Genomic DNA, 12,166 nt, shown 5'->3' on the forward strand with positions numbered 1-12,166 from the left:
TTAGGTGATAGCGTAGAATATGGCTTGTAGAACTGAATCGTGTAAATTCAAGGGGTGTTTGGATGATTGGTGGGAATAGGAATGGGGAATGGGAATGAAGGGTATGGGAATGGAGGGTATGAGAAATGGTAACCCAAGGTGTGGAGGTATTGATTTACCCTTCAAGAGGGAATGAGGTTCCCATTCCAAGTAAAAATTTTACTAATCCAAACACAATGTATGGGTATCCGGTTCCGATTCCCGTTAACCGGGCTCATTAACCATCAACCAAACACCTCCAATTGGTTTCAAGTTTTCCAGAATTACGGTCTATTTATTTTTCAGTATGGTTCGAATTAAGTTTTAAGTTTAGTACGGTCTTTAAAAAAGTTTAAAATTTTGTTCTGTACCGAAGGTTTTTTACACGAGGAGTGGGTTTGATGGAGTTCCTACTTTCCTGGTGCGCATCAGTATGGAAAAGCTTTCATTCACTTGCTTCTTAATTTGATAGCATCTAAATTGAAAGCTTCTTAATCCAAATACATTATTATGATGTTCTATTCACATCAAAATAAAATGCTTCCTACCCAAAAATAATTATTGTGCTTATTATCACGGACCATTTATTTATTATCGACATCCATCCTTTTAGAAACCGAGTTCGATTTTTAATTCAGCAATCCACTAAGATATGTCTTAACTTTGTCGGGCAAGTTGTCTACCTCACCTCTCTGGCGCGGGCACTTATCTCTTATCTTGTAGTTGCAGGACATAGTTTTATGGTGGGCACTTTAGTAGTTTATGAAATACTACTACTATTACTTGATAATTTTCTTATCTGTGTATTTTGGATTCATTCAGTGGTCTGGGCCGCCAAGCACGACCTTGGTTTTACATTACAGGCGTCTCCTTACATTTTAACTACTTTGATGCTAGCTTTATTCACCAAAAAAAGAAGAATTGTAAATGGCCGAAGCAGTAGTGTCAATTGTTGTCGGAAGGCTCACTGATTTGCTGACCCAAGAAGCTACACTTCTTCGCGGAGTGACAGATGAAATTCAACAAGTGGTGACCGAGTTGATGCGCATTAAGGCATTCTTGAAAGATGCAGATTCAAGAATCGGTGAACAAAGAGTGAGAATTCTGCTTGCGCAAGTACGCGACCTTGTGTATGATGCTGAAGACGTGGTTGAAAGCTTTCTCCTCAAGGCTTTAGCTAGTGAAAGACGAAGATCACAGGGTGGGATCAAAAGCGTGGTTATGAGATTAGTCCTTCATGATCATGCACATCATCGCGTGTTTAACAGGGAAATCAAACGTGTACAAGCCAGGATGCCGCAGCTCTTGAGCTGCTTTCGTGAATATGATATCGTGTCAAGGTTAGAACAAGGCCAGGAATCATCATCAAGTGACACTTCAATGTGGAAGCTGAAACGGTTTCATTCGTATGCTGTTGTTGAGCCGGATTTATTTGTTGGCTTTGAAGGAGTTCTTGAAAGCTTGGTGGGGCATTTGGTGGATGAAAGTGATGGCGGCTACCCTGTTATCTTCATTGGTGGGATGGGGGGGGCTAGGAAAGACCACTCTTGCTAGAAAAATATACAACCATTCCACCATCAAGAAGCATTTTTCGGGGTTAGCCTGGGTTTCCATCTCTCAGAAGTGGCAACCGAAGGCTGTGCTGCAGCGGATTCTTGTTAGTCTTGTCCCTGAGAAAAGAGCAGAGATCCTTCACTCTGAAGTTGACAAGCTTGTGGAAAATTTGCTAGAAATTCAGCTCAAGAAAAATTGTTTAATTGTTCTTGATGACATATGGTCAATTGATGCTTGGGATTCCTTAAAAGCGGCCTTCCCAAATGAAATTTGCAGAACCAAAATAATGCTTACAAGTCGTAATGTGGATGTTGCTTCCCATGTCAACCCGAGATGTTTTGTTTACAAACCGCAGGTCCTTGATGCAGAACAAAGTTGGGAGCTACTCCGTTTGAAAGCACTTCCAAAACCAGACTATCTAAGTAAGTACCTTTGGCTTCCAACAAATTTACATCAATACAAGTCTTTCAGATAGTTAATTTACCACTTAATGCAATAACAGAAATCTAAACTACTTTAGCAATTCAGCTTGTTACAAAGGTCAACTTAGTATTGAACATATGAATACAAAATTTTGTGTATTATTATATTTTTCGATTATTCCCAGTAATTTGACATGATATTTAATACAATTCTCCGTCATATATACAATTGTATCTTCTGTTATCCAAAGTGTCTACATAGGAACTGGGTTATCTCACAGGCTTTTTGGGTGGGTGTTACATAATTATAGGCGCCAGAGACTATCAAAAGATGGAGGAATGGGGAAGAGAACTGGTTCAGAATTGTTCGGGTCTTCCACTAGCTATAGTTGTTTTGGGGGGAATTCTTGTAACAAAACCGACCTTTTATGAGTGGGAGAAGGTATATTATGATAGCTTATCCTCCCTAAAGAGAGGCAAAGGCCTCGGAGAAGGTCATCGAGAAGAAGTGTTTGAGTTTTTAGTTTGGAGTTACAATGATTTACCCTCTCAATTGAAGTTATGCTTTCTATACATGGGTAAATTTGCAGAAGATGAAGATATAGAAGCAGAGACTCTATATCAGTTATGGATTGCAGAAGGAATGGTACTATCAAGTGACAAAAGGGAAGGAGAAACACTGATGCAAGTTGCTGAATCCTATATGGGGGAACTGGTCCATAAGAGTATGGTTCAAGTAATATACGAAGATGATATATACTCACAAAGAAAATTCAAATCATGTCTACTTCATGACCTAATGAGAGACCTGTCTATGTCTATAGCTAAAGGGGAAGATTTTTTCAAAGTTGCTAATATCAGAGAAGTTAACGATTTCCCATTTGATCCATCTCTGCAATTGGCGTCCTCTTCCCCACGACAGCTAGTGATCTATCTTGATGCAGTAAGATACAAAAGTATCAAATATCTCCCATTCCTTGTCAACAAATACAATCAACGACGAGTCAGGTCAGTTTTATTGTTTGCAAACAATGCCTTCCCGACAATACTGGTATCACATGTTGCAAACTTCAGGTTTCTAAGAGTTTTTGCTCTGGAAGGAGTTGATCTTAATAAACAAAGTGAGTTCAGTTGTCTTTCTCGTATTCATGTCGAAAAATGTTTAGGCAGCCTGGTTCACTTGCGGTATTTGAGTCTCAGGGGAAGCGGGACTGATTGGTTGTTGTTTCCCTGTATACAGAAGCTGAAATTACTAAAAACTCTGAGATTAGACGTGGGGTATTATTTACACATTCCACCATGGATTTCAACAAGTATTCTGAGCAAATTGGAATGTTTACAACATCTGTATCTACCAAGTTTTGGAATTCAAAGCTCAGGGAAGAATATAAAATTACGGTTTAATGGGCTGAGCTTGTTAGAGACACTTGAGAACTTTGATCCTGATTGGTGTGAGGTCAAGGACATACCGAGATTAATCAGTCTTCAGAAACTAACTGTAAAAGTAAAAGAGGGTTATAAAGATTTGGAAGATATGGTTAAATGCTTGTCATCATATTCAGGTAGGTACTTGAACCTAGATATTGATATGTGTGATCCAGGTTTTGGTGCAGATATCTGGAGACAGTTGTTCAGTAATCACACATCCAATCTTCAGAAATTACTATTAAGTGGCAAGCTCCCGGAGCTGGGTCAAATATTTGGACAGCAGAAACTACGTAATACACATGATATCAATGTATCTTTGATTCATATTACCAGCTTAAGATTATGGGAGTCGTGCCTAGAGGAAGACCCGATGCCAATACTGGAGAAGATTCCGACTCTGAGGAATCTGGATTTAACAAATGCATATGTGGGGAAGGAAATGGTGTGCTCAGCCAATGGTTTTCAAAACCTCGAACGTCTTGTCTTATGGAATCTCCACAACTTGGTGAAATGGGAAATTGAAAAAGGAAGCATGCCGATCCTGCTCCTGTTGAGGATTCGTAGATGTCGCAAGTTGGAAGAGCTCCCAGAAGGATTGAAATTCCTCAGTTCCTTGGAAAAGATAGAAATAAATGGAATGCCATCAGATTTCAATGAAAGGGTGCGTGTGGTGGATGGTGAAGCAGGACCTGATTTTTACAAGGTTGCTCACATCCCGGACCTGGAGATCAGTGGAATAAGTGGTGAACTTACAGATGCAATGATTCTTAAAATCATTCTAGGCTCGTCGGATTCCGAATAGATTTTCTTCTTGAATTTGTAATAGCTAGTTACTTAGTTTTCTGTAAAGTTGGATTGGTGAGAATGTTGGATGAATTTCGCGGCACAAAAGAAGAACGATTATTCACTTTAACTCTAAAAATGCCACCACAAGCTAAATCATTCTTGTACCGTGATTTGTTCTTATGAAAAAATTTCTTTGAAGCTCATCTCTGTTTGTGTTAAATATAGATAGTGTTTGTTGGGAATCAATAAATTTCAGCAAGTTCGAACTTGCTTTTTTAGGTGGATAGGTTCATATGGGGTAAAGATTAATTGCAGAACGGAATAATTATTGTTACAGGAGATTTTGTGATTCTACTATATTATAAAAATTCAACCACGAACTATGACACAGAATCTTTATATAGTCGAATCAAAACAAAAAATAAATTATTGCAGAAACTAATATCAGAAAACTCCTTTATAATTTTATTCTGATAATAAACATAGGAAAATGCTGCAATCACCTCAACCTCAAGCTCCACCGCAAGCTCCTCCACAAGCTCCTCCGCAATCTCCAAAACCTCCCGAGCTTTCCCCCCATGTTTCTCCAAGCGGCTCAGCTTCAGCGCTATTACTAGGAGTGTCTATCTTCGCGGAAGTGCCTTCGCCTTCATCATTATGATCAGAATCAGAAGTGTCCGTTTTTGCAGAATTACCTTCGACTGAATACGGATATGTCACTGGGTATGCTTCACCCCCCTTCATTATGAAATAAGGACTTATTTGTAAAAAAGAATTACATTTATATAATATTCTATAGTTTGAGGTATTTAGCAGCAGGTGTTGAACATTCATTAATATGCAAAAATGAGTCATTTATATTAAAAAAAAATACATATTTACGTAATTTTTAAGATGAGGCCTGTATGTTAAATTGTATGGAATGCTGATGAACCTAAGCATGACAGAATGGTACTATGAGCGAACTTGGGGCGTTTGATTCAAGGTTAATGAGTCATTTTAACCAGAATCGGACCCATGTGTTGGTGTTTGGGATTAACTATTTTTGTGATATGGAATGAGAACCTCATACCAACTTTGTGAGTAAATCATTCTTTTCACACTTCTTGAGTTCACAGTCCCTGAGAACGAAGAAATTGTTATACGAGAGACATACCGGAGAATTTCTCCGATCTTCTTTGTTTTTAGACTTTCCTCCATCATCATTGTCATCATGCAACATGTGACCTCCAACTACCTACACAAAACAAGTATGTATTAATCTTAAATAAAGCTAACTTTCTCATATCCGACGGGTTTAGATTGATTTTCTTACTAACTTTCAAACAAAAAATTAGATTTCAAAAAAGAATTGTACCAAATTTCGGACTTAAAAGTGTGTGACAGAACGTTAAACCGACCGTAAAAAAAAAGAAAAAGGGAAGAAGTAGTATTGAGCTTACCCGGGAGGAGAAGAGAGCTCGCAATCCATGGTACTTATTTCCGGTAATTGCTGCTGCTAATGACCTCCCACTAATTCTTCCAGATAACATCGACATCGTTCCTTCTGGCTTCTGTTTGTTTTCTTTTTTACCTGACCAAGAGTTGGAATATTTATTTATCGGTTTTGTTTTCTTACTGATCAAGAATCAATTATGAATTTATTTTTACCTTGCATAAAAGCTAGAGTCCATGCAGTGCTAAAACTACGCAGAATTAAGCGGCCCAAGTTAGCCCAACCAGAAAGTAAAAACTGGATATACACCTGTTTACAAAACTTTACCAAATTCCATCAGCCCAAGTTAGCCCAGCCAGAAAGTAGAAATTGGATATACCCCATATTTTCAAAACTTGGACCAAATTCCGAACGGAATCATGTAGCATCTCGACTATATTTGTATAAATTTATTATTTCTGCTAGAATATCTCCAAACACAATCAAATTTTTAACTTGAAATTTAGTGGGCTTACTAAAATAAAACTTATAATAAGTGTAAGAAGTTGAGTTTACCTTCGATTATACACATGGTAAACAATCTAACAAAAATCTACGTCATTTATTATAATATTAAAATATTATATATTATATACAATAAATCAAAACAATGAAATTTTATAATCGATTTAATTTGTATACAATCAATCATTTATTTATTTCAATCACTTATATATATTATTATAGTCAATCAATTATTTAACCGAATTAGAAATTGTTTTAGAATATATATACATATAAATTAAGTTTATAAGTCGTGTTTTTTATTTTTTAAATAATCCTTAAGTTATGATTTTCTGGTAGGCATAGAGTCGTGGTTTCTGATATACATTCTTCCTGATCAATCATGAAAAGCTAAACGTACCAATTGTATCGCAGTTGCATGGAACGTGATGATGAGCAGAAGGAACAATAGCACATGGCGTGGCCTCTGTTAGTTTAGTGTAGTGCCAACTTTAGATTTAAGATTGTCTTTTTCATTCCGTCGAAAATCTATTTTACAGTATAGAAGTTGTTCTAAATATAAAAATCCATGTTATTAAGAGGATAAATCAATTAAAATATATTTTTTAAATTTATAGGCACGTCATAGAAAAACAGCAAGTTTATACTTGATTGTTTAGAGCATGAAGTGTATTCGATTTTTCTCAAGTCTCATAAAATCATCATTCAAAGAGTGGAAATTCTACATGGTCGAGAAAAAAGAGACGAGAGAAGAAGGGGCAGCCATGCATGTAAAATAGAGCGATAAGCAAGGCAGAGGGAGAGAGGGGTTGACTTTATGTAGTTTCTTCATACAGCTATGTTGGAGTACTTCATTTCTGCTTATCCGTACATATATACCCTCTTCCATTCTCCCTCTTTCATATATTTCCACTCCTCTTCATATACTCACCATTCATCTCTCTCCCTCTCTCTCTCTCTCAAATTTACACAGAAAGATAATTCCAAAGCCTCTGTTTAAATCACGGACGACGTCCATCGGCATTAACAAATTTGTGGGATTAATTGATATATGAATGCACATGTATTTGTGGGATTATGTATTGTATGAGATTGGTAGGTAGGTGGTGGGATTATTAGTTAGAATTGATGAAGATGATGTACGAGCAACAACAAGATGTAATAAGAAACAAAGATTATGTGATAAAGATGTCAAGGTCGATGGGCTCGAGTCACGAAGAGGAGCCGCAACTACTTGATGTCTTGAATTTGAGCGGAATGTCCTTGGAATCTCTCCCTAATCCTTCTATTAATCTTGCAGCTATTTGCAAGCTAGACCTCTCCAATAACAATCTCCAGGTAATCATTTCATCATTTTAAATAATATTAATTAAGGTTACCGATTAGTTATTGTCAGTGTTCTAAAAATCGCCGAGTCGGCCGAGTACTCATTCCGAGTACTCGTTTTTAACCCCTCGTCCGATCCGAGTTCCGAGTAATCGGGTTCAAAACCGATTTATTAAAAAATCGGTCAGAACTCAGTTGACTCCGAGTACTCAAGGTCAAATCCGAGTTTGACTTATCAATTTTTTATTATTTTATTTGAAAATTATTTCAAAAGAGACTAAACGTAAATTTATATATGTTTTGGTCTTTTTTTTTGCAAAGTATTGACATTAATTAGAAAGTATATGTGTTTTATCATTAAAACTTGTGAAAGATTATTATGTCAAAAACTATCAAACAAGTAACTTTTATTTGAACTTCATTATTTCAAGTGTGTTATTAAATTATTAATATTATTAGATAGTTTTATTATTAATCAGTATATAACTATATATGAGAGAAAAAATTAATTAAAAAAATACCCGATTAGTTATCCGATAACTCATTCCGAGTACTCTCCCGAGTTCCGAGTACTCATTTTTCCGGAACCAAACAGAGTTGGACCGATTTCTGATTTTTACAACCTTGGTTATTGTTATGGTGTTCGTTTGATTTCAAATTCTATTTTTTGCGTATCTAGACACACAGGTATACAGTATGTTTGGTTCATGATTAATGAGTTCGTTGAAACATCTCATCTATGTTTTGATTAAAAATTTTGTTGTATGAAACCCGAACTTCATTCCCCTTGAGCGGTTAAATCGATCATTTTTTCCATGCATATCCCTTAGGGAGACCATTCCAATACCCCTCTGTTCCCATGCATATCCCTTAGGGAGACCATTCTAATTCCCATGACTCTCCTTAATCTTGATTCTCATTCTCACATATCATCCAACTATTCTACTAATGTTTTGTAGTTGATATCAAGGAATTAACAATCTGTCTGAACTTTTTAAACCTTTTATCCTGGACTGGGTATATTATGCATGCAAATGTTAAATAGCTTATTTGTAATCATGTTGTTGATTGAAAGGGTTATAAATTGACAGAGTATACCAGAGTCTCTCACAGCAAGACTCCTAAATGTTGCGGTTCTAGACGTGCACTCAAATCAGCTTAAAGCCCTCCCCAATTCAATAGGATGCTTGTCAAAACTCAAGATTTTAAATGTCTCTGGCAACCTCCTGCAGTCCCTCCCCAGAACCATTGAAAATTGCAGGTATCTCATCTTTCTGAACGCCAGATTATTTTTAATTAGCATTTGCTATAAAACTATTAAAAAGCTTTGTTGATCTAATTAATTCAGGTTTTAATAACTAGTGCAATTATATTTATGCAGATCACTGGAGGAGCTAAATGCAAACTTCAACATGTTGACAAAAATGACCGACACAATAGGCTTTGAGCTCATCAACTTAAAGAAACTTTCTGTCAACTCCAACAAGCTCAATTTTCTTCCCTCTTCGACCTCTCACTTAATCAACCTCTGCATTCTAGATGCCCGTCTCAACTGCCTCCGCGCCCTCCCCGACGACCTTGAAAACCTAATCAATCTCAAAGTCCTCAATGTCAGCCAAAACTTCCAATACCTAAGAACCCTGCCATACTCCATAGGCCTTCTCATCTCCCTAGTCGAACTCGACATCAGTTACAACAACATATCCACATTGCCAGACTCCATGGGGTGCCTAAACAAGTTACACAAGCTAAGCGTCGAAGGCAATCCGTTGGTTTCGCCTCCCATGGATGTGGTTGAGCAGGGACTTTTCAAAGTGAAATTATATTTAAGTGAAAGGATGAATGGGGCACATAAGAACTCTCCTAGGAAGTTCTCGTGGGTTGGTAAATTAAAGAAGTATAGAACTTTCAATGCAAGTAGCAGTAAAGCTCAAGTAAATGTGAATGAAGTTGAAAGCCTTGAGACACAAGGGTTCATAGTGAATCATGATCATAGTGATTATCATGATATTCAAGCCATTGCTTCACCTAGGTCCTTAAAAATGTTTTCACCGCGCAGACTTTTCTCTCCCAAGACTTACTTCACCAGATGAAACAAACAGCTTTAGTCGAGATTTATCAATCTTTTGTTATTGGTGAAATATATGAATGAGTGTGTGTTCTTTTTTGCTGGCGTTTCTGCGGTGAAGCATGTAACTAGTCTTCCGGGAAGAATAGATTATTTTGTTTCAAAAGGTGTTAATCTGATGATGGTGAAACTTTGTTTCAAAAGGTGTTAATCTGATGATGGTGAAACTTAGTTAGTTGGGGTCCAAATTATAACATCTCGAGAAAACATTGACCAGAGGGCCTCCATAACAAAACATATTTGGGCAAATAAATAAACTGCAATTTAATGCTTCTGCAACTTCTTCCGTCTTCACACACCTCACCTTTTTTAATATACGAATGTTGTACATGCGAGCTCCTTTAGGTATTTTGAGCACAACAAGATGAAATCTGATATATTAAGCATTTATATTCAGAAAATATGATATTTAGGTCATTTTCTCGTTGTTGTAAATCAGTTTATTTTTGAATTCTGAGTTCGAGACTTGATCCGATTTTTGAAAAATACTCGGGAATTGACCCGAGTTGTTACAATAATATTTATATTATATATGAAAATCGGGGAATTTCGGACTCGACAGACACTAATCCCCAAACACATCCCGATCTTCAAATATTTCATAAAACTTTCTTCGATTCACGTGCCGTACCTGAAAAATCTCTGATTTCCCAACTCGAATGGTGCGAATTATCCCCAGTAGATTCACTAACTTTTATTTCCTCGAATTATTTTTCTATTCGATAAATAAGCCAGTCAGTTCTGCAATGAGAATAATAGAATATAGAGAGCTCTTCAAACGATCTGACTATATTTTACAAATATTATTTTAAATTATCATATATAATATATTATTTTAATATAATAATAGATATGTAATTTCATTAAGATGATTCTAGTGTTGGACAAATTTAGTCATTGACAAGTTGAGAATTAACTTCATAATCCCTATTATATTTTATTAGTAATAAAATCTATTTAGTCATTTTAACTAAAATTTTGATTGATCAGATACGTTTTAATTACTAAATTATTAATTTTCCCTTCTATTTAATATTTTGACTTTAACACGTCTTTAGTTCAGTTAATTGCATAATAATTTTTTGATTTTTAATTAATTTTTATGATTTAATATTTTCATTCACAAAAAAATCTTTAAGCAAAAGGAATACCCCCTCCGTCCATTTTATGTGAGATAGTTTGACTTTTACGGAGATTAAGAAAAATGTAGTAAATGTAGTTGAAAAGTGGGTAAAGTGGTGGGACCTATCAATATTTAATAATAAATTTGAGATAGTGGAGGAAAGTAGCAGGTGTAATAGTGTTTATTTAATAAAAAAAGAGTATAAAATATAGAGGTAGGGGGTTTAGTACTGAAAAGTAGTGTTCAAAAATAGGAAGTATTATAGGCTCATTCTTTTTTGGGACGTCTCAAAAAGGAAATGAGTTCACATAAAATGGGACGGAGGGAGTAATAAATATTACTCCCGCTCTCCCTCTCAATTATTTACATTGGCAGACGGAGCTCCACGCATTCTAATATTCTCATAAAATATAGTTTGATCAATTATTTTGAATTTTTTTCTTCATAATAAATAATTGCTATCTTAATTTTCACAAAAAAAAGAAAATTTTTATAATTTTTTTTTTTTGAAACTATATACTCCCTCTGTCCCACAATACATGTCCCTTTGACTTTTTTCACGTAATTTGAGGTGCAAATAAAACATATGTCTATATATTATTTTTCAAATTTTCTTTTTCTGAATAAAAATATAGATGTTATACTTTTATTCAGAAAAAGAAAATTTGAAAAATAATATATAGAAGTATGTTTTATTTGCACATCAAATTACGTGCAAAAAGTCAAAAGGACATATATTGTGGGACGGAGGGAGTATGTTTTATATGCACATGCATGTCGAGTAATAGAAAAATAAAAATGTAAAGAAATGAGGGGAGAAAGTACATTACAAAATATTGACATCATGCAGTGCTGGCCGCTAGTATGATAGTATCCCGTGCCCATATCACCGTTACATGCTTCAGTCATTTTTCACCGCATATTCGTTCTCCGCAGTTGGGTTGTTGTGCGTTTCATAATGGTCCTTTATACAGGAGTTCAGTAGTGCTTGGTGGGCTTTGATGAGAAATGATTAGTCCACTTGTTGATGGTAAGCTATTAGTTGCAGAAGTTGAGGTCCAACGAAAAATATGATGATGGATCACCAGTACCTTTAAATCTGTTTGTGCTTATGCTGCAATCTGCTTACATAGACGGTGTGTCTTTGGGTGCCTTTGTGATAGATTTTTCTTCTTTTCGTTATGTTGCACAAACCAACGAGCATACTGATAAGATAACGCTAGTGAGTTCAGTAGTGGTAGTCTGGCAGAGATGCACAAAAGTCCCCCAATCGGATTTTGATATACACCCCTATCTCATATTACTCCCTCCGATCCTTTTTTCTTTTCTTGTTTGTGATGTCGGTACTGTTCATAAAATGAGACAAATTACTAATTTACATCTAATCTATAAAACTAAATATAATCATGAGTGATCTTGTTAGATTCGTATTCACAAGTACT

General features: G+C 35.7%; 3 protein-coding genes across 3 annotated transcripts; 2 read left to right on the forward strand and 1 right to left on the reverse strand.

Annotated features, from left to right (window-relative positions):
* Positions 1–688: 688 nt before the first annotated feature.
* LOC108215261 (probable disease resistance protein RF9) lies at positions 689–4,411 on the forward strand. Its single transcript, XM_017387679.2, has 2 exons — positions 689–1,994; positions 2,306–4,411. The coding sequence occupies exons 1-2, from the start codon at positions 1,427–1,429 to the stop codon at positions 4,222–4,224; spliced, it is 2,487 nt and encodes an 828-aa protein (XP_017243168.1). The 5' UTR covers positions 689–1,426; the 3' UTR covers positions 4,225–4,411.
* Positions 4,412–4,614: 203 nt separating this feature from the next.
* LOC108215262 (uncharacterized) lies at positions 4,615–6,071 on the reverse strand. The gene is made up of 5 exons (XM_064089770.1): positions 6,039–6,071; positions 5,859–5,952; positions 5,651–5,781; positions 5,365–5,445; positions 4,615–4,946 (listed from the first exon to the last, which is right to left on the reverse strand). Exons 1-5 carry the CDS (start codon positions 6,069–6,071, stop codon positions 4,719–4,721), a joined length of 567 nt encoding a protein of 188 aa, XP_063945840.1. The 3' UTR covers positions 4,615–4,718.
* A 691-nt stretch (positions 6,072–6,762) lies between these two features.
* On the forward strand, positions 6,763–9,877 carry LOC108215186 (plant intracellular Ras-group-related LRR protein 6). The gene is made up of 3 exons (XM_017387571.2): positions 6,763–7,485; positions 8,565–8,734; positions 8,855–9,877. Exons 1-3 carry the CDS (start codon positions 7,276–7,278, stop codon positions 9,564–9,566), a joined length of 1,092 nt encoding a protein of 363 aa, XP_017243060.1. The 5' UTR covers positions 6,763–7,275; the 3' UTR covers positions 9,567–9,877.
* The last annotated feature ends 2,289 nt before the right edge of the window (positions 9,878–12,166 follow it).

The sequence above is a fragment of the Daucus carota genome, chromosome 3, assembly GCF_001625215.2.
Source record: "Daucus carota subsp. sativus chromosome 3, DH1 v3.0, whole genome shotgun sequence".
NCBI lineage: Eukaryota > Viridiplantae > Streptophyta > Magnoliopsida > Apiales > Apiaceae > Daucus > Daucus carota.

Coding starts and splice junctions, on each gene's coding strand:
- LOC108215261 (XM_017387679.2), top strand. CDS start 1,427: ATGCTGTTGTTGAGCCGGATTTATTTGTTGGCTTTGAAGGAGTTCTTG. Junction 1,995..2,305: donor TCCAAAACCAGACTATCTAA/GTAAGTACCTTT, acceptor ACATAATTATAG/GCGCCAGAGACTATCAAAAG.
- LOC108215262 (XM_064089770.1), bottom strand. CDS start 6,071: ATGCTACATGATTCCGTTCGGAATTTGGTCCAA. Junction 5,782..5,858: donor GACTCTAGCTTTTATGCAAG/GTAAAAATAAAT, acceptor ACTCTTGGTCAG/GTAAAAAAGAAAACAAACAG. Junction 4,947..5,364: donor AAGATCGGAGAAATTCTCCG/GTATGTCTCTCG, acceptor TTCATAATGAAG/GGGGGTGAAGCATACCCAGT.
- LOC108215186 (XM_017387571.2), top strand. CDS start 7,276: ATGAAGATGATGTACGAGCAACAACAAGATGTAATAAGAAACAAAGAT. Junction 7,486..8,564: donor TCTCCAATAACAATCTCCAG/GTAATCATTTCA, acceptor ATAAATTGACAG/AGTATACCAGAGTCTCTCAC. Junction 8,735..8,854: donor AGAACCATTGAAAATTGCAG/GTATCTCATCTT, acceptor ATATTTATGCAG/ATCACTGGAGGAGCTAAATG.